This window comes from Monodon monoceros, unplaced genomic scaffold, assembly GCF_005190385.1.
Source record: "Monodon monoceros isolate NGI ecotype Baffin Bay Population unplaced genomic scaffold, NGI_Narwhal_1 Super_Scaffold_15, whole genome shotgun sequence".
Lineage (NCBI taxonomy): Eukaryota > Metazoa > Chordata > Mammalia > Artiodactyla > Monodontidae > Monodon > Monodon monoceros.
In genome coordinates this window covers 75,194,591-75,221,193 of record NW_021703771.1, presented here as the reverse complement: position 1 = coordinate 75,221,193, position 26,603 = coordinate 75,194,591, and the positions used below count along the sequence as shown (strand labels likewise).

The window sequence follows — 26,603 nt, the reverse complement described above, 5'->3', positions numbered from 1 at the left end:
GGCTCCTGTACTCTTTTGACATGGCCCCATCCTTTTTCAATCATTTCCTTATTTTCTGGAACTACAGATTTTCCAGGTTTATATTTTCCTTACCCCAATCCTAGAATCAACCACTTCTCTAAGGAGGCTTTGTTCCTTTCATTAGTGAATGGCATTTAGAAACCAAGATTTGGGTGCTAGGTGTGCTCATGGCTACTGAGGTTTCATTGCCCTCTCAATATACAGATCTAGATATATGTATGTTTACTAATCTGGGTATACACACATATCTATATTTCTCTCCCTTCCAGCTCTCTCTCTCTCTCTCTTTCTATATAGCTTCTTCTATTATGTGTGCATGTAAACCTTTACTTCAAATTGATACTTCTGATTTCAGTCCAATACCACAAGGTCCATTGCATGATCATTTCTTTCTGTTTTCTCTGGCAGTGAGAAACCTGGCTCTCATCTACAATATATTGTCTTCTTTTTCATCTCTAGTGTATACACATAAAGTAGTTTCAGAATTGCTAACCCACACCTTTGTGAGAAACATATTGACTAACTGGAGAACAGTATTTGTGTACAGTTCTTTCGGTCTTCAGCATTACAATATCCTGTCAAGAGAATGTTGTCCAGATTTACCTAGGTCACTTCTGTTCTCCCATCCTTTCAGTGTGATTATGTTATTCATTTGTAATAGAGTTAAGTAATAGAGTTATATTCCATTTTGGGCAACCACACACACATCCTAGTTGACCTTAATTATTTTTTATTTTAGAGAATGAGACATTATTATGATTCTAGGAGCAAAAGTTACACTTAGAGAAGTGGCATTCCCTCCTCATCCTTGCTTCTCCATTACCATTCTCCTTCCTTTTACTCCTTTTCTTACCTCTAGGTAACCAGTTTCTCCAATTTCTGATTTATCCTTCCTGTATTTCTTTTGCAGGAATGAGCAGGTTATTTTCATACACCATCTTCTTTCTTATACAAAGGTAGCATACTAGCGATGCACCAGGTGCACTTAACCTTTTTCATTTTCCAGTATATCCTGGAAATCCATCAAATCAGTTCACAGAGATGTTCCTCATTCATTTTTACAGCTGCATAGTATTCCGTGGTCTGGATGTTCCAGAGTTTATTCAACCACTCTCTTATGAATGAGCATTTAGGTTGTTTCTAGCATTTTTCAAACAGAAACGATGATGCAATTAATAACTGTGCATAAGTATTTTTGTATTATTGGAAGTGTATCTTCTGGGTACATTTTCAGAAGTATGATTGTTGGGTCAAAACATAAGTGTGTATTTTGTTTTGTTAGGTGTTGACATATTTCCCTCCAGAAGGGTTGCACCAATCCTTTTAGATTTTAGCCTTTTCTAATTTGTAGAAATTCAGGAAGTCTGTGTTTGGCAATACCAAAACCAGCTTTATAAATGGATATCCAGATACTTCTGGAAAATAGAATGATTCGGTTATTTACTTATCTGTCTATATGCAATAAATTATTTCATTTATTCCACAAATGCATAATTGGATACTTTCTGTAAAATGAGAATTCTGGAACATATTAATTCTGGAAAATTAAAGAAAACTAGATTCTGGCTCTTAAATAATTTACATTTTAATGAGTTGTTAGTACAGTGAATCAGTATAAAGTTCAGTCAAGTGTGCTAACTTCACACCAAAGAGAGATTCTAGGCATTAAGATGGTGTAGAAAAACAGTCTTAGCTTCTAGTAGAATATTGGACATTGTTTTCAGGTCACTTTAACATCATTCTTAATGGAGTGTTTCTCTTCTTCCTTCTCTCGCTTCATGAGTTTTTCATGGAAAGCTGAAAAAAAAGCCTTATTTAACAGGATGTTTATAGAGTTTTCCCAGTCATTTCGTCTTCCATTTTGGCTATATAACAATAGTGTCCTTCTTTGTTCTGATGTGTATTCGCTGGCTAGAATATGAAAACAAAATTCTTCTTATTAATTAATGTCTTGGAGAAAAATTTAATGACTTAACCCATGAAAGGCATTGTTTGTAAAGAGAACCAAAGAGTCTTCTTTTCACAAAAGACTTGTTTGTACCAGGTCCATTTTCACAGAACAAACCTGAATAACTTTTTAAAAAGTAGAGGATTCAGATTTTAAATATTATATTTACTAAGGGCAAAAAGTAATGCATTTGAGTTTCAGGACAAAATCCAAAGTATTTCCTTCCTGTCCCCACAAATCCCTAACTACTTTGATTTTTTAAAAATCTACCTGAAGTACATAGTTTTGGGCTTCTCTTTCTTGCATTTCTTCACCCCATTGGCTCACAAAATAATTGACAGTGGGGTAGGATGAGTTTTTGAAGGCTCTTTGGTGCCCTCCCTCTTACTGTTTATTTTTGTTCTTTATAATTGAAGAACTTAAGTCTCAAACATATTTTCAAGAATTTGTCTTTAACCTTTGTATTTACTTTGTCCTCCATTTAGATTTTTTCTTTAGATGATAGAAGATTTGTTTAGTACTCGGATAGGGAATAATGAAGGTACTTCTCAAGTTTACTGGAGAAAACCCTACCATTGCGTTTCTTTTCCTCTTGTTTACAGGGTTACTGAGTGAAGGCATATGTTAGTATTTGATAAGAATTGTGTAAGTTTGTCTCTAATGAATAGATTCATCACTACTTTCCACAAGTTATTCTCCGATGAGGTGTCAGGTGGATCATTGTAAATAGTAATAGAAGGAGCCAGTCACTGACCATGTTTCCTAAAGCTTGCCATAGTGCACACAAGGACATAAATTTAGGTTCCTGTGAGGTCCAGATAGATGATGTAAACGATGAAGCAAGGTAGAAGCTGATCATGGTAGCAGGAAAACGGAGTAGTCCCATGTGCTGTCTGGAAGAAGGACACAAATACTCAATTCCACCTGGAGCTACCTCGATGAAATGCAAGCACAGTGATCCCAGGTTTAACAATTGAACGAGAAAGGCCAGTAGTCTGGATTTTTATTGAGATCTTATTATTTATTTAATTTATTTAAGTTACTTATTAACTAATGCAGGTATTTGGCTACCTATATATATATACAGGTAGAAAACAGCTCATAAAGTGGTGATGCATCTATTCACTAGGTTTTCCAATGTATCAAGAAAAGCTGGTGGTCTGGGTTTTTTATTTAAATTTTTTTGAAAATTTTCCCAAATAATTCAAATATTTTTTTGAAAGGTCTGTGGGCCCTGTATTAGTCTGCTATGGCTGCCATAACAGAATACCACAGACTGGATAGCTTAAACAACAGAAATGTATTTTCTCACAGTTCTGGAGGCTGAAAGTCCAAGATCAAGGTGTCATCAGGGTTGATTTCCTCCTTTTTTCCAGGCTCGCCGACAGCTGCTTTGGCCCTGTGCCTTCAGGTGACCTTTCTTGTGTGTGTGCAGAGAGAGAGAGAGAAAGTGAGAGTGAGAGTTCCGGTGTTTCTTCCTCTTCTGTACCAGTCCTATTGGATTAGGGCTCACTCTTATAACCTTGTTTCACCTTAATTGTCTCCTTAAAGGTTCTATCTCCAAATGCAGTCACATTGGGGGTTAGGGCCTCAACATGTGAATTTTGAAGATAATTCAGTCCATTCGGGCCTCTGGCTTACAAAATCAAACTTCTCCAAACCTAGAGGTTTTGTTAAAACAGATTCTTAGGCCACCTTCCTTATTTTCTGGCTCAGAAGGTCTGAGGTGAGGTCCATCTATGTGATTCATCCTTTCTGGTTTCTGGAATTCTTCAGTCTCTTTGGATGTGTCTCTATTGCCCATCCCACAATCTTAGGGCTATTAAAAGTTTATTGTATATTTCATAGGATTTTGCAAGGGAGAGGAGGTAAAACAGACAAAGAACCTGTGCTCCCCAAACCCATTATGGTTTTTAAGTTTTTAAGAAAGAAAATAATTTTGAAAAACGTTTTTTCTTCACGAGTTGAGCAAAAGATCTTCAGATTCTATAATAAGCTGAACGTATAAACTTCAAAGTGCAGTTGGAGCTGGGTTGAGGTAGGAAATTCAACTTATATATTCAATTGCATTTTAAAAAAGAATGATATATAAGGAAAGAGAAATAATTTGTCCTCTATGAAAGGCATCAATCTTGTGGTTATTAGCATGTATTATAAATTTGTGGCCCATGGACACTAAAATGGATATAGAGAAAACTCTGGAGAAATTGTAAAATGGAGCCATCAAAATGATTATAAAGATTGTAATAGGTTCTGTCATAAAAGATTAAAGAAATGTGACACTCTTTATTTTCCACCAACAAGTATTTTATATCTTACACAGTGCTAGGTTTAAAAGAAGTAGACATATGATCTTGTGATCTGTGGAAGTTCTCAATTTTTTTCTGTCTCTGAACCTGCTGAATGAACTTCAGCAGTGAGATGAAATCCCATGGGTATATCTCAAATTATTTACAATGACTTTTGTGCTGGCTTTTACTTTACTCCTCAGATGTATAACTAGTAAATTTAAACCAATTACTCAAGAGTAAGGTGATTGTGGGATGATTTTGCTTCTGATATTTTTTAAAAAGTAAGCTATTTACACACTTCTGAACTTTATTTTAGTATCACACCTTATTAAATCTTGGCTGAGAATTATTTTTTTTGTTTATTTTTGCGGTACGCGAGCCTCTCACTGTTGTGGCCTCTCCCGTTGCGGAGCACGGGCTCCGGATGCGCAGGCTCAGCGGCCATGGCTCATGGGCCCAGCCGCTCCGCGGCATGTGGGATCTTCCTGGACCGGGGCACGAACCCGTGTCCCCTTCATCGGCAGGCGGACTCTCAACCACTGCGCCACCAGGGAAGCCCTTGGCTGAGAATTATTGAGCTAGAAGTCTAAGAAGTACCTTAGTTTTTTTCTAATTTGTCCAGGGATTATGACGAGGAGGATAAGTAGCTAACTGTATTCTATAGAGGTTGACTGAGCTAGAGCTACCATACAAGTCTATGTTCCTGGGACTTCCTCATAGTTGGGAAGACATTGAAATGAATAATTGGAGACAATTGTAGACAGATTAATTCTGAGTACTTTATAGTTGTCAGTGCCCCAAAGTAGGGAACTGAATCCCCCCAGTCTCTTTCTACTCTCTTAACTGTTTCTCTTAATAATTAACTATTTCTTGCCTTTCCTTTATCTTTAAAATGTATTCTGCAAATCACGCTCTAAATTTACCACCTGCATTTTTATTCCCTTTGAACAAATAATGTGGATTTTGAAGGACTATTTATGTATATGTATCATCTTCTCCCTTTGTTTTTCATGTCAGTCCATGTACAGAGGATCACCGGTTAGTACAAATTTTAGAATTTTTAACTCCTGACTTTTATAGGTAAAAGAGAACATAAGTTTCACGCTATTTGGTAACAAATTTCAAAGTAAGCGCATCTTCTTAAACTTCCCCTCACAGTTTCTTTTACATTCCAGTCAACCTCTGAATGTAAAGAATAACCTTTTTTTTTTTTCCTGTCTAGTATTTTGTTGGTAATTCCTCGCATGACGTCATATTTTTTTCAACTTTAAACCAGTTTTTGAAATTCATTCTGTAGCTGTGTTTATTGTGTGCACCTAATGAATGCCCCTGAAATTTCCACTGAAACCATGTTTTTATGGCTCACCCTGCTTCCTCTTGCACAGGCATGACCAAATGTTATTGACGTCTAGTAAAGGGCTACTTACTGCATAATTAAGTGGTCTGTAATCTTCTAGTACATTACTAGTACAGTTTTTCTTTTTAAACAGATTAAATTAGTCAACATTAACTCCACTGATATAGCTGATGGCCGACCCTCGATAGTTCTCGGACTGATGTGGACCATTATTCTGTATTTCCAGGTATTGTACTTCTTCAGCTCCCTTTTCAGTTGATATAAATGTCACAGATGGAGGTAGTGGTGGACATTTTGATGATGAATAATGCCCTCATTTTCTGTACCTTTGCGGCTGAACCTCAAGTTAGCAGAGATGTGACCTTCACATGTACATTGTTTTTTGTTGGCAGAAAATGCCTTCTTTTTCTCCGCTAACGTGTTATATATGGAACTCCCCAAAGAACTCGGCCAGGTACCCAGTCCGAGAAGTGGGTAGAACACGATGGAGATGAAATATTGGTGTAAAAAGAGTTCAGGAAGTTTTTCTTTGTCCTCTGGAAGGGAGCGGTTCTATGCTCCTATTAGACATTAAGGGGAGAAATTAACTTGCTGTTCTCTCTTGGATAATTCTTCTAGCCATTAGGTTGTTTTTTTTAAAGAAATGGACTTTATTTTTTAGAGCAATTTCAGGTTCTCAGCAAAACTGAGCAAAGAGTACAGAAATTTCCCATGTACCTCCTGCACCCACACATGCATAGCCTCCCCTTAACCAGTATCCCCCATGGGAGTGGAACGTTGGTTACAATTAATGAACCTTTACTGACACATCACTATCATTTTAAGGTTTGTAGTTTACATTAGGATTCACTCTTGGTGTGTACATCCTTTGAGTCTGGAGAACCATTAGGTTTTGTTTTCTTCATTCATGCATGTATTTAACAAGTGTTCATTACTGTGTACAAGGTCCCATTTTAGATGTGGAAGGAAGTGCAAACAGGAATAAGACATTGGTCGTGCCCTTTAAGAGCTTATATTGTTGGGAGGTTGAGGGTGTTAAGATCAATCAAGTTGGAAAATTAAACCACCTGAGAAGAGAAGAACAAAGATAATGCTGACGTAATGCTGACGTTTTGCCGACTGTTGATGCCCATGCAGATTGAGGAGTTGACCAGCAACTTACCACAGCTGCAGCCTCTGTCCAGCAGCACATCCTCCGTGGACAGCGTGGTCAGCTCTGAGACCACCAGCCCCCCAAGCAAACGGAAGGTGGCCACCAAGATCCAAGGAAATGCTAAGAAGGCTTTATTAAAGTGGGTCCAGTACACAGTTGCCAAGTAAGTACCAAGAAGGAGTTTGTTTAAATTAGAAACCCTTGAATAATTTGAGTTATCAATTTATGACTGAGTGCACATTCCAGTGATTGCAAAATTTGTGGAGACAGAGGAATGAATGGCTTTGCTCCGGCTCTCATTTCACTCTTCCCTTGAATTAAAATGTAAACAGAAAGCATCCCTGATACTCTAGGAAAATGGTGTAATAAAACTAAATCCTTCTTCACTTGTGTGATGGGACCCAATTAAGTTGTTTAATCCCTACACTTGATTAGCATGAGGACTAATGCCATTTAGGTCATTGTTTGGATTTTCTGCTGCTGTTAGATAATCTTTACACAGATAAATTAGAGGTTTAAACGTGATTATCTCTTCGTAAGACTATTGAGTTCTATTTAATAATATTGTGGACTGAGATCCACATTCTGAAATAATCATATTTGTTTTTATACCTTGAAACTTTCTGGCAATTTTATTTTTTAATGTTTTCTTTGATCTTATCTTTTATCTGGAATGTACATTCTTTTGTCAGCTCCAGCTATATGGACTGGGAGTTTGCTTCTAAGCATAATAAATTTACATGTGTGCACATATATGTGAGGATACTGGATATAAAATTACTACTCTCAAAAAGTACTTTCTCATAGCAATTGCAATAGAGTTTCAAGTTGATCATACCAATATTTTGTGGTCAGATGTGGTACGTAATAAGATCTCTTCACCTAGAAGATGTGTTTTTGTAAGATTTTCCTAAATGACATGTAAAATTAACTCGCTTTCTATTTTGTTTCACATGCCTAGATATAACCCACATCTAATTCTCTCCTTCTGGAAAATAGTTGTAAACAAGTACTTATCATTATAAAACACTGAGGCACTAAACACAGGAAGTTCTATTTTTAAAGAGTTTGAAGAGCAAAAATAAGGAGAGAAAAAAATAAACATAGAGAAGGGGTAATTAGTGTTACTAACATATAGTTTTATTTAACTTGTAAAGTGTGTTGATGGTTTTCTAATTTGGGGTATATTTTTATGATTCAAGTTACAATTAAAAATATTTCTGAAAGCAAAGCTTTGTGACTCTTGGGACTCTAGTAGGGATGAAATTAAAAGCCCTTCCCACATTGCTGGCATGCTCTTTGCATTCCATCTACAGTGGGTATTACTAATCTCTTTTGCAGCTTAACCAAACAGGGAGAAGAAACATGTTGGGTAGGAGAGGACTGGTGACCACATGCTACAACATATATCATGATGCTATCACGATAAAACTTTGTAATAATGTCAGTGTGACATTCTGTTGTCTGTTGCTCCACACAGCATTTAATTAAACAAAGTAAATAAATTTTCATTTAATATTATATAGCTTGAAATAAAATCAAATTCAATGATGTTGGAGTTTTCCTGCATAAGTTGTGTTTCACACATGATGTGCAGGGGTCTAATAATAACCGTCATTCCTGCAACTTGTATGTTTGTAACATTGGTGGAAGTTGTATTTTCCTTACCTGTATAAATGTCCAGATTTGTGGACCCAAGTATTCTCCACCTATCAACACCTCAGTGAGATTCATTTATTTAACAGCTGCATAAATTGTAGAGATTTTAGGGAGATGACCGCTTTCTGCCATGAATAGTCTGGAATGAACACATGATTCTGTCATGCTACCACACTGTCGATAATTTTTCTAAAAGCTATTTTACACTATCCTGGTATTTATTTTTTAAGCAATTTCTTACCTGACATGGATAAAATAACTTTAGAATCTGTACCTAGTTCAGTATATGACATGTCTGTAAAATTATAATTTGTGAGACTCCGTAGTGTGAAGGTTTATCCATCTCACAAGACTGAAGATGGCGAAAAAGGATAAAACATCCAGTGAACACCAAATTGTCGGAGTGTATTGAGTTTTCATATAAAATTTCAAAATACTTGATAAGTAAATCAAAAAACTGTTTCAGTAACACGAGATAGTTAATCCCCCCTTCTTTTTTATTTTTTACCAATTTCGTCTACTATCTGTACTGTCAGAAATGAAAGCATGTCTGACATTTGCATACCTTCTTTTCAAATGTCTAAGAACAATTGTATGTTAGGACAAAAATCAGTAAGATAACCAAACAAATGAAGACATGTGTATACAGACCCATTCAAAATAACTTGAAGCAAATATGTATTAGCCTATAAACTGAATGTACTTCTTTAAGTGATGTATCTAAGTTTCTTTCAGTTTGTATCACTTCTTTAAGTGAGGTATCTAAATTTTCTTTGATTTTGTATCTACAATTCAGAGGCTTGGACTAAAGCTTTTTAGGAATATCACCTACTAGTTTGATCTAATACAAAACATTATAAGTGTGTGTGCGTGCGTCTGTGTGTGTGTGTGTATTCAACAAATAAGGAGGAAGACCATGTAACAAACCATTTTTAATTGTTCCAACATGGTGAATATTTAGGAAAACATTTTATATATACAATAAAGTTCAAACAAGTAATCTTTGTTTGAAGTAAATCCACGACAGAGCAAAGATTTGCCGCCAGCTCATTGCCCTCAAGGCAATTCTAAAAAAAGAGTTTAAAAAACAATTTGCTCAAACAGTTTGATGGTAGGGTAAATTAATCTTGTCTGTACTTATGTGGAGTATAGGGTTTTTTGTGACTAATTTAGAGACATCATCACAACCATTTGCATTTTGTTCATTCTACAGCATTTGATATAATTCAGCCCCATTATATCTGTCTGTTATCATCTGTGATGTACAACACAGGCTGCTTGTCATTATCATTAGAAATGTGTTAGAGACTTCTTCAAAAAAATACACAATGGTGAATTATTACCGGTTTCGGTGTTTTTAAAATGTTCCCTTTTTTATTTTGTCAGGTGTTTTTTCTCTCTATTGGTTTCCTTTAAAAATGTGCTTTCCATTGAGTCTTTCAATTATTGAAAACTCTAATATAGAAAACTCTTTAAGTATGGAACCAGAATTTCTACACCTTATCTTGGTACCCATTAAAAATTTTGCTTTGCTTATTTTTTCTCAAAACCAGTATACCGGTATAGCTAACTGCACATCATCCATGGCCGAGGAGGATTGGATTGAGTCTTTGAGGAAGTGTGCATTACCTGTTTAGAAAGTGACATTATCATTATTTTCTTTAAAGGCAGAGCGGAATAGAAGTAAAAGACTTCGGGAGGAGTTGGAGAAGTGGAGTGGCCTTTCATTCAGTCATCCATGCTATTCAGCCGGAACTAGTGGACTTGGAGAAGGTGAAAGGAAGATCTAACCGGGAAAACCTGGAGGAGGCTTTCACTATTGCTGAAACGGAGCTGGGAATCCCGAGACTCCTAGATCCCGAAGGCACGTTGAGCGACTTCTGGCTCTTGTACCCCTCAACTCAGTAGGGTTGTATGTCTTAAACCCAGATATTACAGATGCCTTCCGAGAGGTCAGAAAACTTTGAAAAGTGGGAAGGAATAGTATCTTCCTGCCCAGTTTTCTTTTGGAAAAATATTTGCCACTATACACGGGAGCAAAATACAGCTGTGTTGCTCCTGACAGCCCTTGACATGGGTGGTACCAGCCAGGGGAACTGTACTTACTCAGTGTACCTCTGGATGGAATGAAAGTTTTACAAGTGAGTGTACTGCGAGGAGGAGAATCTGGAAGAGTAAAAAATTGTTAGTAATCTCAGAGCGTATCTTTAAAATGTTAGTCATTAGAAACTTAGAAATGTTAACTATCCAGTATTTAGGTGTCAGTCAGGAAAACTACCCAAGTGATTGACCTAATATCTTTCACTAGAATTTCTTGGTAACTTTTTGGTAAGGCTGTGAATTTTAAGACTTTCTGGAAATGGAGTTAACTCTGTCAAGCCTTCAAAAGGCAATTTTGATGCCTTTAATAAACTTCTAGTTGTTTGTTAAATTGAAATAAAAGGGTCAAAGTGAATTTTCCAAAAGTCCCAGATAATTTCTTATTTGGCTTGGTAATTATGGAAATCTCCATTAATGAATGCAAAAATGTAAATACAGTGAAAGCAAGTTTTTTTTTAATATTTTATTTATTTTATCTGTTGTTTTTGGCTGCATCGGGTCTTCACTGTGGCACGTGGGCTTCTCTCTAGTTGTGGCATGAGGGCTTCAGAGCATGCGAGCTCAGAAGCTGCGGCGCAGGCTTAGTTGCCCTGCGGCATGTGGGATCTTAGTTCCCCGACCGGGGATCAAACCTGCGTCCCCTGCATTGGAAGGTGGATTCTTTACCACTGGACCACCAGTGAAGTCCCGCAAGTTATTTTTAAAGATGAGATTTCAGAATGAACATTTCTAGCTCTAAAACAGTGTCTACCTGCTTGGCTTCCTCTGAGATGATGGCCAGCATGGAGATCCCTTGACATTTTAGGGACCTGTGGTGCCCGCCCCCACTCCAGTCTCACTTAGGGGAGCCATGGACTTTCCACCTGGTGTCTTCACACACACCCACACAAAGCCAATAGTATCCAGGACACTACTCAGCTCAAGGGGAAAGACACACAAATATGACAGCGCTCACTTCAGAGAATGCATCAGAGCTGAAATTTCTTCCTAGAGTAGGATAGGAGGAGGATATGAATGGTTCTTTCATATCCACCAGACCAGAGGATCTTAATATTTTCTTTGATCATCAGAAATTGAGTTTGCCCAAATGCAAGGCTATCCCACATATAAAGTGATTATTTTCCTAATGAGAACTTCCACTTCAAAAAAGTTTTTAGCCAACTTGAACATATAAACTCTTAGGAATACAGATTAAATAGACCAATATCTAGTATAACAATTGTTTTATGATTTAGTCCCATGTGTATTTAAAAACATATGCTATATTAAGTCATGTCTTAAATGTTGTTTTTCTTTCCACTTTCACTCTTCATGAAAGTTTTACTCTTCACATGCATTCTCCACATCAGCGATCATATCATTTCTAAAATCACCTCTGAGTCATCTCGTGAATTCCGGAATGCATTATCTTTAAGTCTATTAAGCGTTGTACCACTTCTTAAATCCTACATTGATGGTCGCTAGAAATTATATTTCAAATCACAAGGAACAATACAAAGTATGAGGGCAGTTTTATATTTTGATTTTCATGGTTTTTGTTTGTTCTGGTTTTTTTCCTCTATTGGTGCAGATACTGTATTTCTAATCTCCAAATGTAACCGCTTATTCCACTGCCTTTAAAAGGGCTATTTAAGACTCGTTGAAAACATTCAGCACTTCTTATGTATCCAGTCTTACCCTGATTCTATAATTACTAAATTCATATAAATATCTTTGCTTGATTTTTACTGATTTAATTAGGTAAACGTCTATATACTTTAAAATGACAGTGATTGAGATCTTTTCAGGCTCTGTTTCACTCAAAGAGTACTTGATTGTTCAAAGTACAGTGACTTAGACGGAAGGCTCCACAATGGAGAAGCTGCATAAGGACTTAGACATAAGGCATCTCTCTCTTTTCTAAAATAGATTGATCTTTGGCCATATGTAGTATGTAGACTATGTAGTCATTTGTCATTCAGTGCCACATCTGTTGGCATGTTTTACTACTCATCTACCCCAACTCTGAAATGTACATATTATTTGTATTTTAGTAACTAGACAGAATGTAGGAGCAACTATATATATCTCATATTTCTGATGAGTGTAGAGATTATTTAAATGAAACATGTACTACTTTCCTAAAAGCTCTTGGTTAAAATATGTCATCTTTCTGAGTCGTAAAATTTTCCCCATGGATTATCCAGACTAAACTGGTTTTTCCTGTCACCATCTCTAAATAGTACTCTATTTTTCTTTTGCATTTAGGACAGTGTCTTTTGGTATATTCTCTAGATTTCAAAGTTTGTATTATTAAAATCTTTTTAATGCTATTTAATTTATTCACATTTGGGTTTGGTTTTTCCAGATGTTGATGTGGATAAACCAGATGAGAAGTCTATTATGACCTACGTAGCCCAGTTTCTGAAACATTATCCCGACGTTCACAGTACAGGCGCTGATGGGCAAGAGAATGATGTAAGTGTTTGTTTTTGTTTGAGTGCTGATAATACACTCGATGGTAGTGACTTGGATTTTTAATATGCTGTTTTCAAAAAATTAAACTGGAATGCATTTTAATATGAGAGCAACTGAGTAAAGACTGACATCACCAATTGGGGAGATTAGAGGGAAAGATTTCTCTGGTTTGTATGTTGGATATAGCAGAGAAAGAATTATTAATAAGAAATACTGAACATATAATAGTGAGGGATTAAAATCTAGGAAAGATAGGGAATTCCCTGGTGGTGCAGTGGTTAGGACGCCACACTTTCATTGCCGAGGGCACAGGTTCAATCTCTGGTCGGGGAACCAAGATCCCCCAAACAGCACGGCATGGCAAACAAAATGAAATGAAATAAAATAGTAGAGTAGAATAAAGTAAAGATAGCAGTGTCAGGAAACTTTATTGTAGCAATTTGACGATTGAATTAATTTTATATCCATCATATTATTTATGCGTTTAGATCCTGAGTTCCCTTCTTCTGTTCAGTCTGATAAAATCTAATTTTGACTTTTAGATTTGTAAGTTGCTACTCATTGCAAACATATGTAAGTAAGGCAAACTTATGAAAGTTCTAATTATTCACTGTATTTAGATTCTCAGCCTCTCAGGAGTTTAAATAACATTTACATTTTTTCATACTGCTCAAATGATATATGTTTTTGTCATAAATAAATAAAAACAAAAGTTGGGAAAAAAAGAAAATTACCTGTACTTGACCTTCTGCAGAGAATCTATTCTAAAAAAATTAATACTTTGGTGTGAGTTCCATGTGTGTAGACACATAAAATATTTTAACAAAAATATTGATAGAATTGTAGTATACATACAATTTTATAATTTTCTATTTTCTGTTAACATCATACAAAACCCTTCTCATGCCATTTTTTCTAGAACATCATATAGACGTACAGTAATTTATTTACCCAATATTAATTGTTGAAAATTTCTGATTTTTTGCTGTTATAAAAAAATACTTCTATGAACAATTTTGTAATAAGCATTGTTTTACAGTTCTTTCTTGGAAGAGAAATTCCTAGACTAAAGGGCATACGGATTTTTACTGCTTTTGAAATGATTTTTTCAAATCTTCCTGTAGAAAGATCTCCCATTTTACAGTCCAGCCAGCACACCAGAATGCCTACATTCTGTTTTGAACAACAATGGATGTTATTCTCCTATTTTTTAGAAGTACTGTAGTATTGTTTAGTTTTGATTTTGTTTTGTTGTTGTTGTTTTGGTTTTGGGTTTTTGTGGGTTTTTTTTTTTTTAGAGGGATGTGGATTTACTACTGAATTTAAAATTAATTATTAGGGAGAATGACATTAGGGAAGAATTATAAATGGAATTTTCAAGACATGTTAAAAACAATCTCTCTGTCTTTACTGTTGAGGTCTCTACTAGAGTTTTCAGAGAGGTTTGAGATTATAATGAAGAGAAACAAGAAAAACAAAAAACAAAGTGTACTGTGTGTCTTAGAAATGGATCTAAGGAAGGAAAAGGTCAGGGGAACATACACCAAAGTTTTCAAGTAGGAAAAGGTTTTGCACTAATAGAAATCTTCGTAAAAGAATTAAGCAAAACAGCGATAACTGGTGTTTCCTAGGTCACTTAGATGAAGTTAAGGTGGCATTTGATAGAACTATGTTAGTTATTTTTAAAAACTATGGTTTCCAAAAAAAACAAAAAACTATGGTTTCAAGAAACCTTTTGTTGTTGTTGTTCCTTGCCAGGCTTCAGGCACAAATGTTGATCACCAGAGTGACTTATTCTGTAGTTAGAAAAATAGTGTTCCTAACGAGCACCACTGAAAGCGGAAGACTCTCTGTGCAAATTCCAGTGTGGACTGAGTTGTGTGCTTGGGATTCATTTGGGGTTTTCTGGGTTTTGAGAATATAATTGGGCATGGACAGTGCTCTGTGAATAAGAAACTCTGTAAGGAGGTGTATTAGACTTACCTCATACGGCATAGAGAATATCAGCTTTCCACCTGATTGTCATATCTCAAGTTCTTATGTTACCCAGTTGGATTTACTTCTGAGCTGATTTCTAAGCTTGTACTCTTAATTTCTCTGACATTAATCATCTCTCCAGATGAGTAAACACGGTGGCTGGTAATGTCTGAGAAATAAAAGGAGATACTTACGTTAATGCTCATGAGCAAGGATTTAATGCAAAAATCCTCAGAGATTTGAAGCACACTCCTGCTTTAAACTTGTTAATATACAGTACTAAAGAACTTTATTATTAAGAAACTAATCTCATTCTCTAGAAGATAAATTCTGATTTTCCTTTTAAAAAATAAGCTTTACTCTTTTTTTAATGAGGCATTTGTAAAGTAGGGTATGAGCATCTAAAAATGAATATTTTGAGCAGAACAAAAAGGATTTAAAAAAATTTTTATGATGAAGGGCTTATGTTTGTTTAATGCAGCTAAATGGCCATCTAATTCTGTCTAATGAACCTTTAAGATTTTATACACTACATATTAGGGTTGGTGTCATCACCTAGAAATCCTCATTATTTGTCTACTCAGGTTTTATTAAATAGTTCTTTTAATTCATTTTTAAAAAATATTGGCATCGGGCTTCCCTGGTGGCGCAGTGGTTGAGAGTCCGCCTGCCTATGCAGGGGACGCGGGTTCATGCCCTGGTCCGGGAAGATCCCACTTGCTGCGGAGCAGCTGGGCCCGTGAGCCATGGCCGCTGAGCCTGCGCGTCCGGAGCCTGTGCTCCGCAACGTAGAGGCCACAGCAGTGAGAGGCCCACGTACCATACACACACACACACACACACACACACACACACACACGCACACAAATATATATATATAGACATCAACATGTCTACCAGGCTTTCATTTTTTGGTGTATTTGATTTTCATATCCTTTTTATGAGTTTATTTAAATTAGATATTACATAGATACTATTTTAAATCGAATTTTCTTATTGGAAATAGACATTGCTATGCCTTTCTTACTTCATCCATTAAAACTGATACAGGAACTTTTTCCCTAAAGGTAGTCCTTGGATAATTAGCACACAATTGTAAATAAATAAAATAGGCATGTTGGCTTATCTCTCTCATCTATTAAACTTTCAGTTATTTATTCACTCATTCCTTCCTCCACTGACACAAATTTTACTGACTGCTTTCAGAAGCACAGCACAGTCTTAATTGTATAGGAATACAGAGATGCATATTATGACAGTATAGAGAAAAATATGAGTCCATATACCTTTTCTTTACATTGTTCTCCTTTCAAAATGTTTACTACTTCAAGACATATGTATAATATATATATATAGCCACATATGACTATTACAAATTAAAACAAAAACATCAAATGCTACAATACTACACTGCCTTATTTGATTCAAACATTTTGATACTTTCAAAAGTTGTTAAAACATCTTAAAATAATTATACCCTTTAAATTATTGTCTGTTTATTTATAGACAGATGCCTCACCATTTTTCTTGTTTCCTATATAATTTTTTCCACGATTTATATTATTTTTCTATATATTATCTTTTCATATTGTTAGGAAATACTTCCAGGTTTCCCATCTTTTGCAAATTCTATCCAAATTCTTAAGGTAAGATTTAAGTAATCTTGAATTAGTGACCTCTTTCAAACATTCTGCATTCTGTAGCTTGTTAGCCATTCTTTTGCATGTATTTGTCTTTATGTACACATTTATTTTAACACCTTAATTCTGTTATTTCCTTTTCCTTTCTAGTAGAACAAATGACATATGTGTTATTAAATGTTAGTTACAGTCTAAGCCACTCCCATGGACTTCCTCACTAATCTTTAATTCTAAGATGACATTAATTTCTTTTTAATAATACTTAATAGCACTAATAAAAGGAAAAATTAAAATAACTACAATTTCTTTATATGCGACGTGGAAAATTAAAATAAAGTTAAAGATTTATTTTTGTACTTTAAAATATTAAGCAGGAAATAATTGAAAAAGGTAAGTGTTCAATTAGTTTGTAATCCTGAGTTTCATCACATCTCTTCTGTGCAATGTTGAGTTGTATGGTTTAGTAAAGTTCATGGCACATGTTGAGTGCTCAAAAAAATATTTGTGGGGCTTCCCTGGTGGCGCAGTGGTTGAGAGTCTGCCTGCCGATGCAGGGGACACGGGTTCGTGCCCCAGTCCAGGAGGATCCCACGTGCCGCGGAGCGGCTGGGCGCGTGAGCCATGGCCGCTGAGCCTGCGCGTCCGGAGCCTGTGCTCCACAACGGGAGAGGCCACAGCAGTGAGAGGCCCACGTACCGCAAAAAAAATAAAAATAATATACACTAGTAATCCAATATTACTGTGAATGTAGCTCCTCAAATTCAGTCAAAATTAATCTGATCCAGAACAGTCCTCTGTGTTACCAATGGCCTTGGGTTAAGAAGCAGCCACAGGCCTGTTTCCACTCACATTCCAGCCATTGCTTTTTCTGAGTATTTTTGAACTTACATATTTCTTCTTAAGAACATTTTTTTTTTTTTTTTGGCGGTACGCGGGCCTCTCACTGTTGTGGCCTCTCCCGTTGTGGAGCACAGGCTCCGGACGCGCAGGCCCAGTGGTGATGGCTCACGGGCCCAGCCGCTCCGCGGCATGTGGGATCTTCCCGGACCAGGGCACGAACCCGTGTCCCTTGCATCGGCAGGCGGACTCTCAACCACTGCGCCACCAGGGAAGCCCCAGCACATTTTCTTAATTAAATAAATGTTTCTTGAGAAGAACAATGGAGGTAGGTAATTTCAGTATTCAGCACAATAATTACGATTTTTTTTTAGAATTAATTTTTGTTTCTTTTTCTCCCAAAGAGGTGAGGGCAGGGAGAAAGAAAATTTTTCAGAGACATTTGGAACTTATTAAATATTCAGTATATTCTAGGATCAGTCAATTATTAATCAGCAATTAAGTAAATGCACAGATGCTAATACAATTGTAATGTCTGCTGGTTTCTAGAGAGAAGACAGGCTAATTTTGAAGGAAACGAAAGCTTGGATAGAACAATTTGAAAGAGATTTGACAAGGGCACAGATGACAGAATCAGATTTGCAGGATAAATATCAGGTAATGTATGGAAAACAGATTTCAATTTTTTTAAAAGCCTTTCATGAGTAACATTCCTATTTATCATTTAATCTGTGTTTAATCTTTCAAATGATATTAATGAGAAATGTCTTTAAAGAAATAATATACATTATTTTGTTTACATATAACTTAATAATTGTATTTCTATATAAATAGGTAGTTTTAAAAATTTAATACATTTATATATTGTGATGTGATTGCCATTGTAGCAATAATTAGCACCTCTTATCATGTTACATAATTATCATTTCTTTTTAGTGGTTGGGATGCTTAAGTTCTACTGTCTTAGCAAGTTTGATGGTTATAATACAGTATTGTTGTCTATATTCACTGTACCGTGGATTTGACATCTAGGACTTATTTACTACTCGTTTGAAGTTTGTATACTTAAATATCCATCCTATTCTCCTCTACCCCCAGTCCCCTGATAACCAGCATTTTGCTGTTTTTATGAGTTTGACTTTTTATATTCCATGTATAAGTGATATTATACAGTGTTTCTATTTCTCTGTCTGCTTTATCTCACTTAGTATAATGTCCTCAAGTTTCATCCACGTTGTCACAAATGGCAGGAGGTTCTTCTTCTTCATGGCTGAATAACATTCCGTGTATATATACAGCACATCATCTTTACCCGTTCATCCATTAATGGGCACTTAGGTTGTTTCCATATCTTGGCTATTGTGATAGTGCTGCAATAAACGTGGAGTGCATATATCTCTTCGATATTCTGTTTTCATTTCCTTTGGGGGTACACCCAGAGATGGAGTTGGTAGTTTTAAATTGTACGTATCTGCACTATATAGAGTTCTGAGGCTTCATGACTTTCCGAGAACTCATAGTCTTGCAGGTGACCCAAAACACACACATTTAATCGCTGTTTTTGTACAACTCATGATCTTACAGATGTTACCTAATAAAAAATTCCACCAAAAAATGACTTCAGTGCCAAGTTGAAAATTAGTATAGAACAAACTGAATCAAATAAAACATTGCAACATGACTATTTGGAGTGGGCCCATTAATGAGATCAGTTTCTCCTGCCACCTGCCTCCTTCAACACTATTGCATTCACACTTCAGCCGGTGTTATTATTGCTGCGGAGGTTCTTCTTTCTTCCAGTCTCATTACACTATCATTAATTGTATTTCAGCTTCCAATTTCCACTTCCAGAGTTTTTTTCCATTAAATTGTGACTTAACTCTGTGTAGCATTGACATTTTCTCCTACTTAAAATATCATTGCATTTTAGTGGCAAAACTATAGTATATTCTAATCTACATTATGTTTTGATCATTTTTGCTACAAGAAAAGGTGTGCGTGATATAAGAGATGCGAAGTGGCCGATGATAAAAGATTTAGCTGTTAGTGTGTGATTTTATATAATCCTCTCTGTAAAGCGTGCCTGAATTCAGATTGATGATGCCATCAGTATTGTATTTGATGGACTTGGCAATGCAATAAATTCCGTATGTGATTATATGTTGTACTTTTTGCTGTGGAACACAATGTAATATTTTCCCCCCAAAAGATAATTTTCTGGTTAAAATGATTAAATCAGTAAATTGAGACTATAATGCAAGAACAGAGTGAATGTACTTATTTAGTCCATTAGCGAGTTTTAGTCTTAGCATAAATTATCAAAAAATAAATTCCACGTTATAAAGTTACCGGTTATACAGATGTTAATTTATAAGATGAAAACTAAGGATTAGAAAAGTATAAATCAGAAACGTTCCTTTCAGGCCAAAGATGATCACAAATCTCTAAAATAGGGTTAGACAGCAGAGGGAATGTTTTCTTTCATTTGTGTGTTTATTATATAATCAAAATCTTCTGTTTCTACTTATCAATTAATAGTGTATTTTCCCGTTTTTCCATATATAGAATTCTGTAGAACAAAATTGAAGACTGATTTTATGTTTTGGTATTTTAAAATTACATTAAGTTAGAGGGAATGGAAGGTAAAATTTGTGGGAAAATATTTATTCACCAACTCCCCCAAGTGTTTGTTATGTGAATTTACATGTTTGTTTACTCAGTGACTTAAGAAATTCTTTCAAATGTTATCTGTTAGATTCTGCAAGGCTGTTCTCATGTTCTTTAATATAATTGCACATTGAGTGGCATTTTCAATTCATATTTGGACTTTGAGACATATTTTAGGATGTGTTAATTGAACATAAAATGTAGGACTTTCATTAAAATCACTACTTTCTGAGGTTAGTATTAGACTTACAGTTAAGTCTACATATTACACATTTATGTTAACCATACTGTGACAAAAGAAAGACATAATACTTAATATTTTAACACCATAGAATTAAAGCAAAGGATTATGACCTAAGTGATGTCCCCTAAAGTAAACCTCTTTATACAGACTTACTTAAATACAAATTAAGATATTGTTAATTCTGTACTATTTTGATATGTGCAATTTCTATTTGTAAACTGTTTGGTGCTTTAAAGGAAAGCAACTATTTTGATTATTAATATAGATTTATACTCCTGTTGATTATTATTTCCTGATGAGCAGGGAGTGGCTTGTAGGTTATTTAACTAGGAATGAGAAATCCTAGGCTTTAGTCCTAACTCTACTACTTGTCTTTGCCAGGTCACCTCTGGCCTTGGTAGTAATAACGAGGCTTGTCTAGGCTGTAGGGCAATGGGGAGCCAGAGAAGATAATATGTACAAAGCACTTAGCATGGAGCCAGGCTCATCATCCGGGCTTGATGAATGCTAGCTGCTTTTAGCATCATGATTGTCATCATTATTGTCAACAACATATACTGAACGTTATCCAAATATAAAGGATTGTTATTTAGGAAATGTGGTTTCCTTTGCTTTTGCCTTTTCTGACTAACTGCCATGTTGTTGCTGTTTTTCCTCTTTTAGTCATTTAAGCACTTCAGAGTTCAATATGAAATGAAAAGGAAACAGATTGAACACTTGATACAACCATTACACAGAGATGGTAAATTGTCACTTGACCAGGCGTTGGTAAAACAGTCCTGGGATAGAGTGTCCTCTAGGGTAAGTTCTCCAATGATTCATTTCATTAGACTCATATAATTTAGTCAAAAATATTTTCTGTCATCTCTTTCTTCAAAATGATGTTACATCAGGCCCTCCTATCTCTGTCTGAGGTGGGAAGGTTTACCTGTGGGATAGACTTTGTCCACTTGTCAGGTTTTCCTTTCAGTCAGCGGAAGTGCTTGTTTAACAACTCTTTCCTGCTTTGCCTGCCCTAAGTGTGATATCACCATTGACCAGATGACACACTGAAATCCTGAAAGACCACCTAGGTTACTTCTCACTTTGCACAGTTTAATCCTGCGTTGTTTAGAAGAGGTGACTCCCCAGGAATGTCATCAACAGTTAACCATCTTCCTATATTCACATTTATTTTTATATTCTTTAGTTGAAGCTTATCTTCTTATCTGGTCATGAACTTGAAGGAAAATTGCTCTGTAACTTTCATATTAATATCTTGCAGACTTAAAGACCAAGATTTCAAAACCTCTGAAACTTCTGTCAGTCGTGGGAATATTTGCCTCGGACTCACCCTATTTTCTTCATTTTCATAATCTAACTTTTCCCATTAAACTCCATCAAAGAATAGATTAGATCTCAGGCACCCCAACCCATCCCACCTCTCATTGCAATAAGTTAGGAAACAGTACCTGAGAATTGGGTGAAGTGGAAGAAATGACAAGATGGTTAGAGAATTATATTATTATAGTAAGAATCGTGAATACTCATTTTCTCCAGAGATGTCTAGACGACCCTGATTTTTCTGGACCTGTTTTCGTCATAGGGAAGGTTTTAAAGGATACACATCAGCAGGTGTATAATTGCTGCATCTTTGAGCGCGTCAGCAAAGCCAGTCCATTCCCTTTCAGCAAAAGCCAGTCTGAAAATCAGTGGGCCCTTTATGCTATTCCTTATAAGAAGAAAATTGCCTAATCTCCCAATAATATCCTTCCATGTCTAAGATGTATTTTAAGTTTGCTCAAAACTTGCTTCTAAGTGTCATTTTCTCCCCATTTAAGTTAATAATTTCGGGTTAATTTAATAAATATCAAATAGGAAAATATCTGTGTTGTGAACTTCTCAAAGCATCAGATTCAGAACACAGATATCTACTTTCTTACTTGATATTTATTAAATTAACCCCAAATTATTTACTTCAAGCATTTTGTAGGCTTTAAAATCATTTGGGGGAATTTTAGGAATTGTCTTCTGTGTTAAGATACTGTCTTTCCAATTTTGTATTTCAGCTGTTTGATTGGCATATACAACTTGATAAGTCTCTTCCTGCACCTCTGGGCACCATAGGGGCCTGGTTATATAGAGCAGAGGTGGCCCTGAGAGAGGAAATAACCATTCAGCAGGTTCATGAGGAAACGGCCAACGCAATACAACGGAAACGTGAGCAACACAAGGTAAACATTCTGGCTGGAAAACCTTCCAGCGTGACAGTCCTAGTGTGTTACCGAATCAGGTTTGTTTGCCTGTTGCTCAGCAAGCCAAAGGCTGAGACACCGAGGTCTGCAGCAGAGAAAGGGTTTATTCACAAGGCAGTCCAGGGAGGAGATGGGAGAACAAATCTCAGACCCACCTCCCTGAAGGTAAGGGGCTCTCATTATTTATGAGATAAGGCTGAGGCGTGGGGAGCCCAGGGAAAGGTAATGAGAGATAAGAAAAAGGTGAGGTGATACTCGTTCTGTGCAGATGCAGCTAAGCCACAGGCTTCTTCATGGGATGTGTGTTCAGAAAATGGTGGCATTAGCGTGACCAGAGGGTGGAGTTTTGGGCCCTCTGAGGTCAATAGGCCCCCACTCAACACATGCCCAGATGGAGGGTTGGTGGACCTAGCCAGTCTTTTTTTTTTTTTTTTTTTGCGGTACGCAGGCCTCTTACTGTTGTGGCCTCTCCCGTTGTGGAGCACAGGCTCCTGACACGCAGGCTCAGCGGCCATGGCTCACGGGCCCAGCTGCTCCGCGGCATGTGGGATCTTCCCGGACCAGGGCACGAACCTGTGTCCCCTGCACCGGCAGGCGGACTCTCCACCCCTGCGCCACAGGGAAGCCTGACCTAGCCAGTCTTAACCGGCTGGAGCTCAAACTGGACACAGCTGACTCCAAGCTCCTAAATTCACCTTGGCCAGCATCTTATTGTTTAGGCTGTGTGACCCTTGGAGAACATGCAAGCTTTTATTAAAGCAAGGCTGATCAGTGAAGACAGGTTACAGTTTATTATTTATTAATGGCTAACTGATAACTATCCTCGTTTCACTAGTATGGTCTGGAACTTGCACTGAATCAGGCCTCCCAGGCATCCGTTCATACTGGTTCAGAGATGTTGCACCTTCTTAGAAGTTCTCTGATCTGCACTTCCCTTTTCTGTACTTGTTAAGGACAATTCCAGTAGACTCATTACCTGAGGTATTTTCCGATAGCTCTGTGATGTTTTTTTATCTGCAGTTACCTTTGTTATTTCTCTTGCTATTTGTTATCTTTGAAAAGATAAGGCAAAAGACAGTGTGAATTTACATAATAACATGATTGGCCATAGGCTCCAGACCTCGTTCCTGCCTCCATTCTCAAAGGAAGGCAAACCAAGTCACCGGGTTGTTGTGTCCTGGTGCTAAAGGAGTGGGGTCAGGGTGGGCGTTAACAGTGGCCTTAGAAAGGGGTGGGATTAGGCCTGGCTGGTCTCAGGCATTTGCGCCTCTATTTAGCTCACTGCATGGTTTGTTGTGCTCAGTGTAAGTTCTAACACGCCTCCTCCGTGTTTTGTGATAGTACAGACCTAGCTCAAAATGCTGTTTTTCGTTGTCTCATTGATGCAACCCTGCATTTTGTGCAGTTGAATTTGTGTACCTCATTTATTGTGTCATGAAGGGGGTTTACTCTGTATGTGGAAAATAAACAGACAACCAGGTCTCACTTTGTCCTACACTCCTGGTTAAACATAACCCTGGTTAAAGCCAATTCTCTGCCTAGCTCCTGCCCACACTCAGGCAGTTGACTGTGGCTGCAGAAGAACACACCCCCAGTCACGATGACTAGCCCAAGTGGGTCCTTAATGCTCCCTGGCATTCCAAAGGCATTTTTGGACTCTATTCCCTCTGCATTTCTGGGACAACTATTTTATACCTTGTCTCATTAAACCTTCCACACCTCCTCCCTCATCCTTACTCTTAGCTGATGACACTGCTTCCTATTTCTCTGAGAAAATAGAACCAATCAAAAAAGAATTTCCGCAAGCTCCCACGACCACATCAACCCACCTACAAGCATTTGTGCCCGAATACTCCGTCTCCTCTTCTGTTACTATGGATGAACCATCTGTGCTTCGAGCTAAGGCCAGCCCCTCCACATGTGCGCTGGATCCCATCCTCCCTGCTCTTTTCTAAAAGATAATTCCTGTAGTTCTTTGCTTCTTTATTTTTTTCTCTCTCTCTCTCTGCTGGATTTTTCCCACCCACATAAAATATACCATTATTATTCTCATCTTTAAAAAGCCTCTCTTTCTTAACCCTACCTCCCTTTTCAGCTACTGTCCTTTTTTTTTTTTCCTTCCTTTTACAGTGAAACTCTTTGAAAGAATTGTCTTAGGTCTCATTTTGGCTTCATAGTTCTCTTCTCCCATTCTTTCTAGAACCCGTTCCAATCACGTTTTTCCTTGCCCTGCTATCCATGTCAGGTTCAGGAGGGTTCTTTTTGTTCCTCACTCAATGGCCAATTCTCAGTCCTCATTTTACCTCACTTATTAGAAGCATTTTAGATAGTTACTCATCTTTGAAATACTTTCTTCATTTGGTTCCCGAATTTTCTTTCTATTCCTCTGGCTATGCCTTTCCAGTCTTTCCAGTTAGCCAACATTTGGTCCAAAATGTCCATGAGCATATTTGGTCCATGACAAATGGTTTTGGACAGGGCCAATACCAAGAACCTCTTGCTATAGACCAAATATCTCGTGGATATTTCGGACAGGGCCAAACATGACCAATTATCAAGGACCTTTTGGCATGAGCCAGATGTTTTATGGTCATTTTGGACAGGACCAAATGGTCCTAAAAGGGTCTTTCCTTCTCTTTCAACAAATATTTACTGAGCTCTTTCTATGTGCAAAGTGGCATTACAGGCATTTGTGATACACCCATAAGCAAAATAGGCAAAATCCCTACCCTAATGTAACTTGCCTTCTCATAGGAGGAGGCAGTTAAGAAATAATAAACATAATAAATAAATAAATTTTATATTAGAAGGTAAAAGGACAGGGAGTATTAGGTGGTGTTGCAATTTTAAGTAGGGAGGCCAGTGAAACCTCACTGAAAAGATAATCTCACACATGCAAGCACATTCCCACCTGAAGGCCTTTGCCGTTGCCATCATTCTGGAATTTTCTTGTCCCTTGGCCTGAAACGTTCTCCAGCGATATTCCCAATACATTCTTCCTCATTTCCTTTGGACCTTTATTGAAAGGTCAGCTTTTAGTCAATCCTTTCTTGGCCACCCCTTTGAAAGTACAACTTCCCTTTCCCCTTGCCTGTTCAATTTTTCTCTTTAGCATTTTTCACCTCAACTGCTAATTTAATTATTTATCTTATTTATTGCTTGATTTCCTACACTGTAATGTCACCCCCATAAGGCCAAGGAATTATTGTTTGTTTTTCACTCTTGTGTCCCCAGCCTCTAAAAATGATTTTAGAAATATTCAGGCTTTCAAAATTTTAATCAGGTCAATCATGCTAATCATACTTTCTGAGAATTTGTTCATTTGACCACATTTTCAAAATTATTGTCACAAAATTATTCAAAATGCTCTTCTATATATTTTCTTGTAATCTTTTCTGTGCCTACAGTTAAGCCTCCATTTGTCCCCAGTGTTGTTTCTCTGCACCTTCTCACTTTCCTTAATTGCACTCTTGACATTGTTGATTTTCTCTGCCGTATCCTAATAGTCTTTTTCCATCTACTTTCTTACCAGAGGAATGGCAGCATCACTCTTTTAACAGCATCAGTCTGGCTGCTGTGTGAGGATAAGGCTGGATGGGTGAGAGAGGGTAGGAGCCAGAGAACCAGTTTCAGTGATCCAGGTAGAGTGGCTTGAGCAAAGGTCATAGCTGTAGAGATGTTGAGAAGTGGTCAGATTCTGAGTATATTTTGAGGGCAGAGCAAAGAGAATTTTTAGCATTAGATATTGATTGTGAAGGAAGGGGAGTCATAAATGACACTGTGATTTTTCAACCAAGCAATTGGGAAAATGGAGTTTCCATCAGTTGAGATGGAGAGACAATGAAACAGGTTTGGGAAGAAAGATGGAGGTCAGTCAGGGGCGAGGTAAGCATGAGACTTTTTCACATCCAAGTGGATGTGTGGGGTGGGCAGTAGGAGCTAAGAGGCAGGAGGGGGATAAATATTTAGAGTCATTGAGGATGACTCTGAATATATAAAGGGATGTTTAAAGCTCTGA

At 37.0% G+C, this 26,603-nt stretch overlaps 1 protein-coding gene across 15 annotated transcripts in view; it reads left to right on the top strand.

Annotated features, from left to right (window-relative positions):
• Positions 1–26,603, top strand: part of SYNE1 (spectrin repeat containing nuclear envelope protein 1) — a 453,644-nt gene that overhangs the window by 108,058 nt on the left and 318,983 nt on the right. For all 15 annotated transcript variants that reach the window (XM_029223419.1, XM_029223418.1, XM_029223413.1 and 12 more), the window contains exons 6-12: positions 5,751–5,843; positions 6,755–6,933; positions 10,097–10,293; positions 12,877–12,986; positions 17,990–18,097; positions 21,015–21,152; positions 22,400–22,564. In XM_029223419.1, the coding sequence (XP_029079252.1) occupies positions 5,751–5,843; positions 6,755–6,933; positions 10,097–10,293; positions 12,877–12,986; positions 17,990–18,097; positions 21,015–21,152; positions 22,400–22,564 (990 nt within the window). The remainder of the gene's footprint in view (positions 1–5,750; positions 5,844–6,754; positions 6,934–10,096; positions 10,294–12,876; positions 12,987–17,989; positions 18,098–21,014; positions 21,153–22,399; positions 22,565–26,603) is intronic.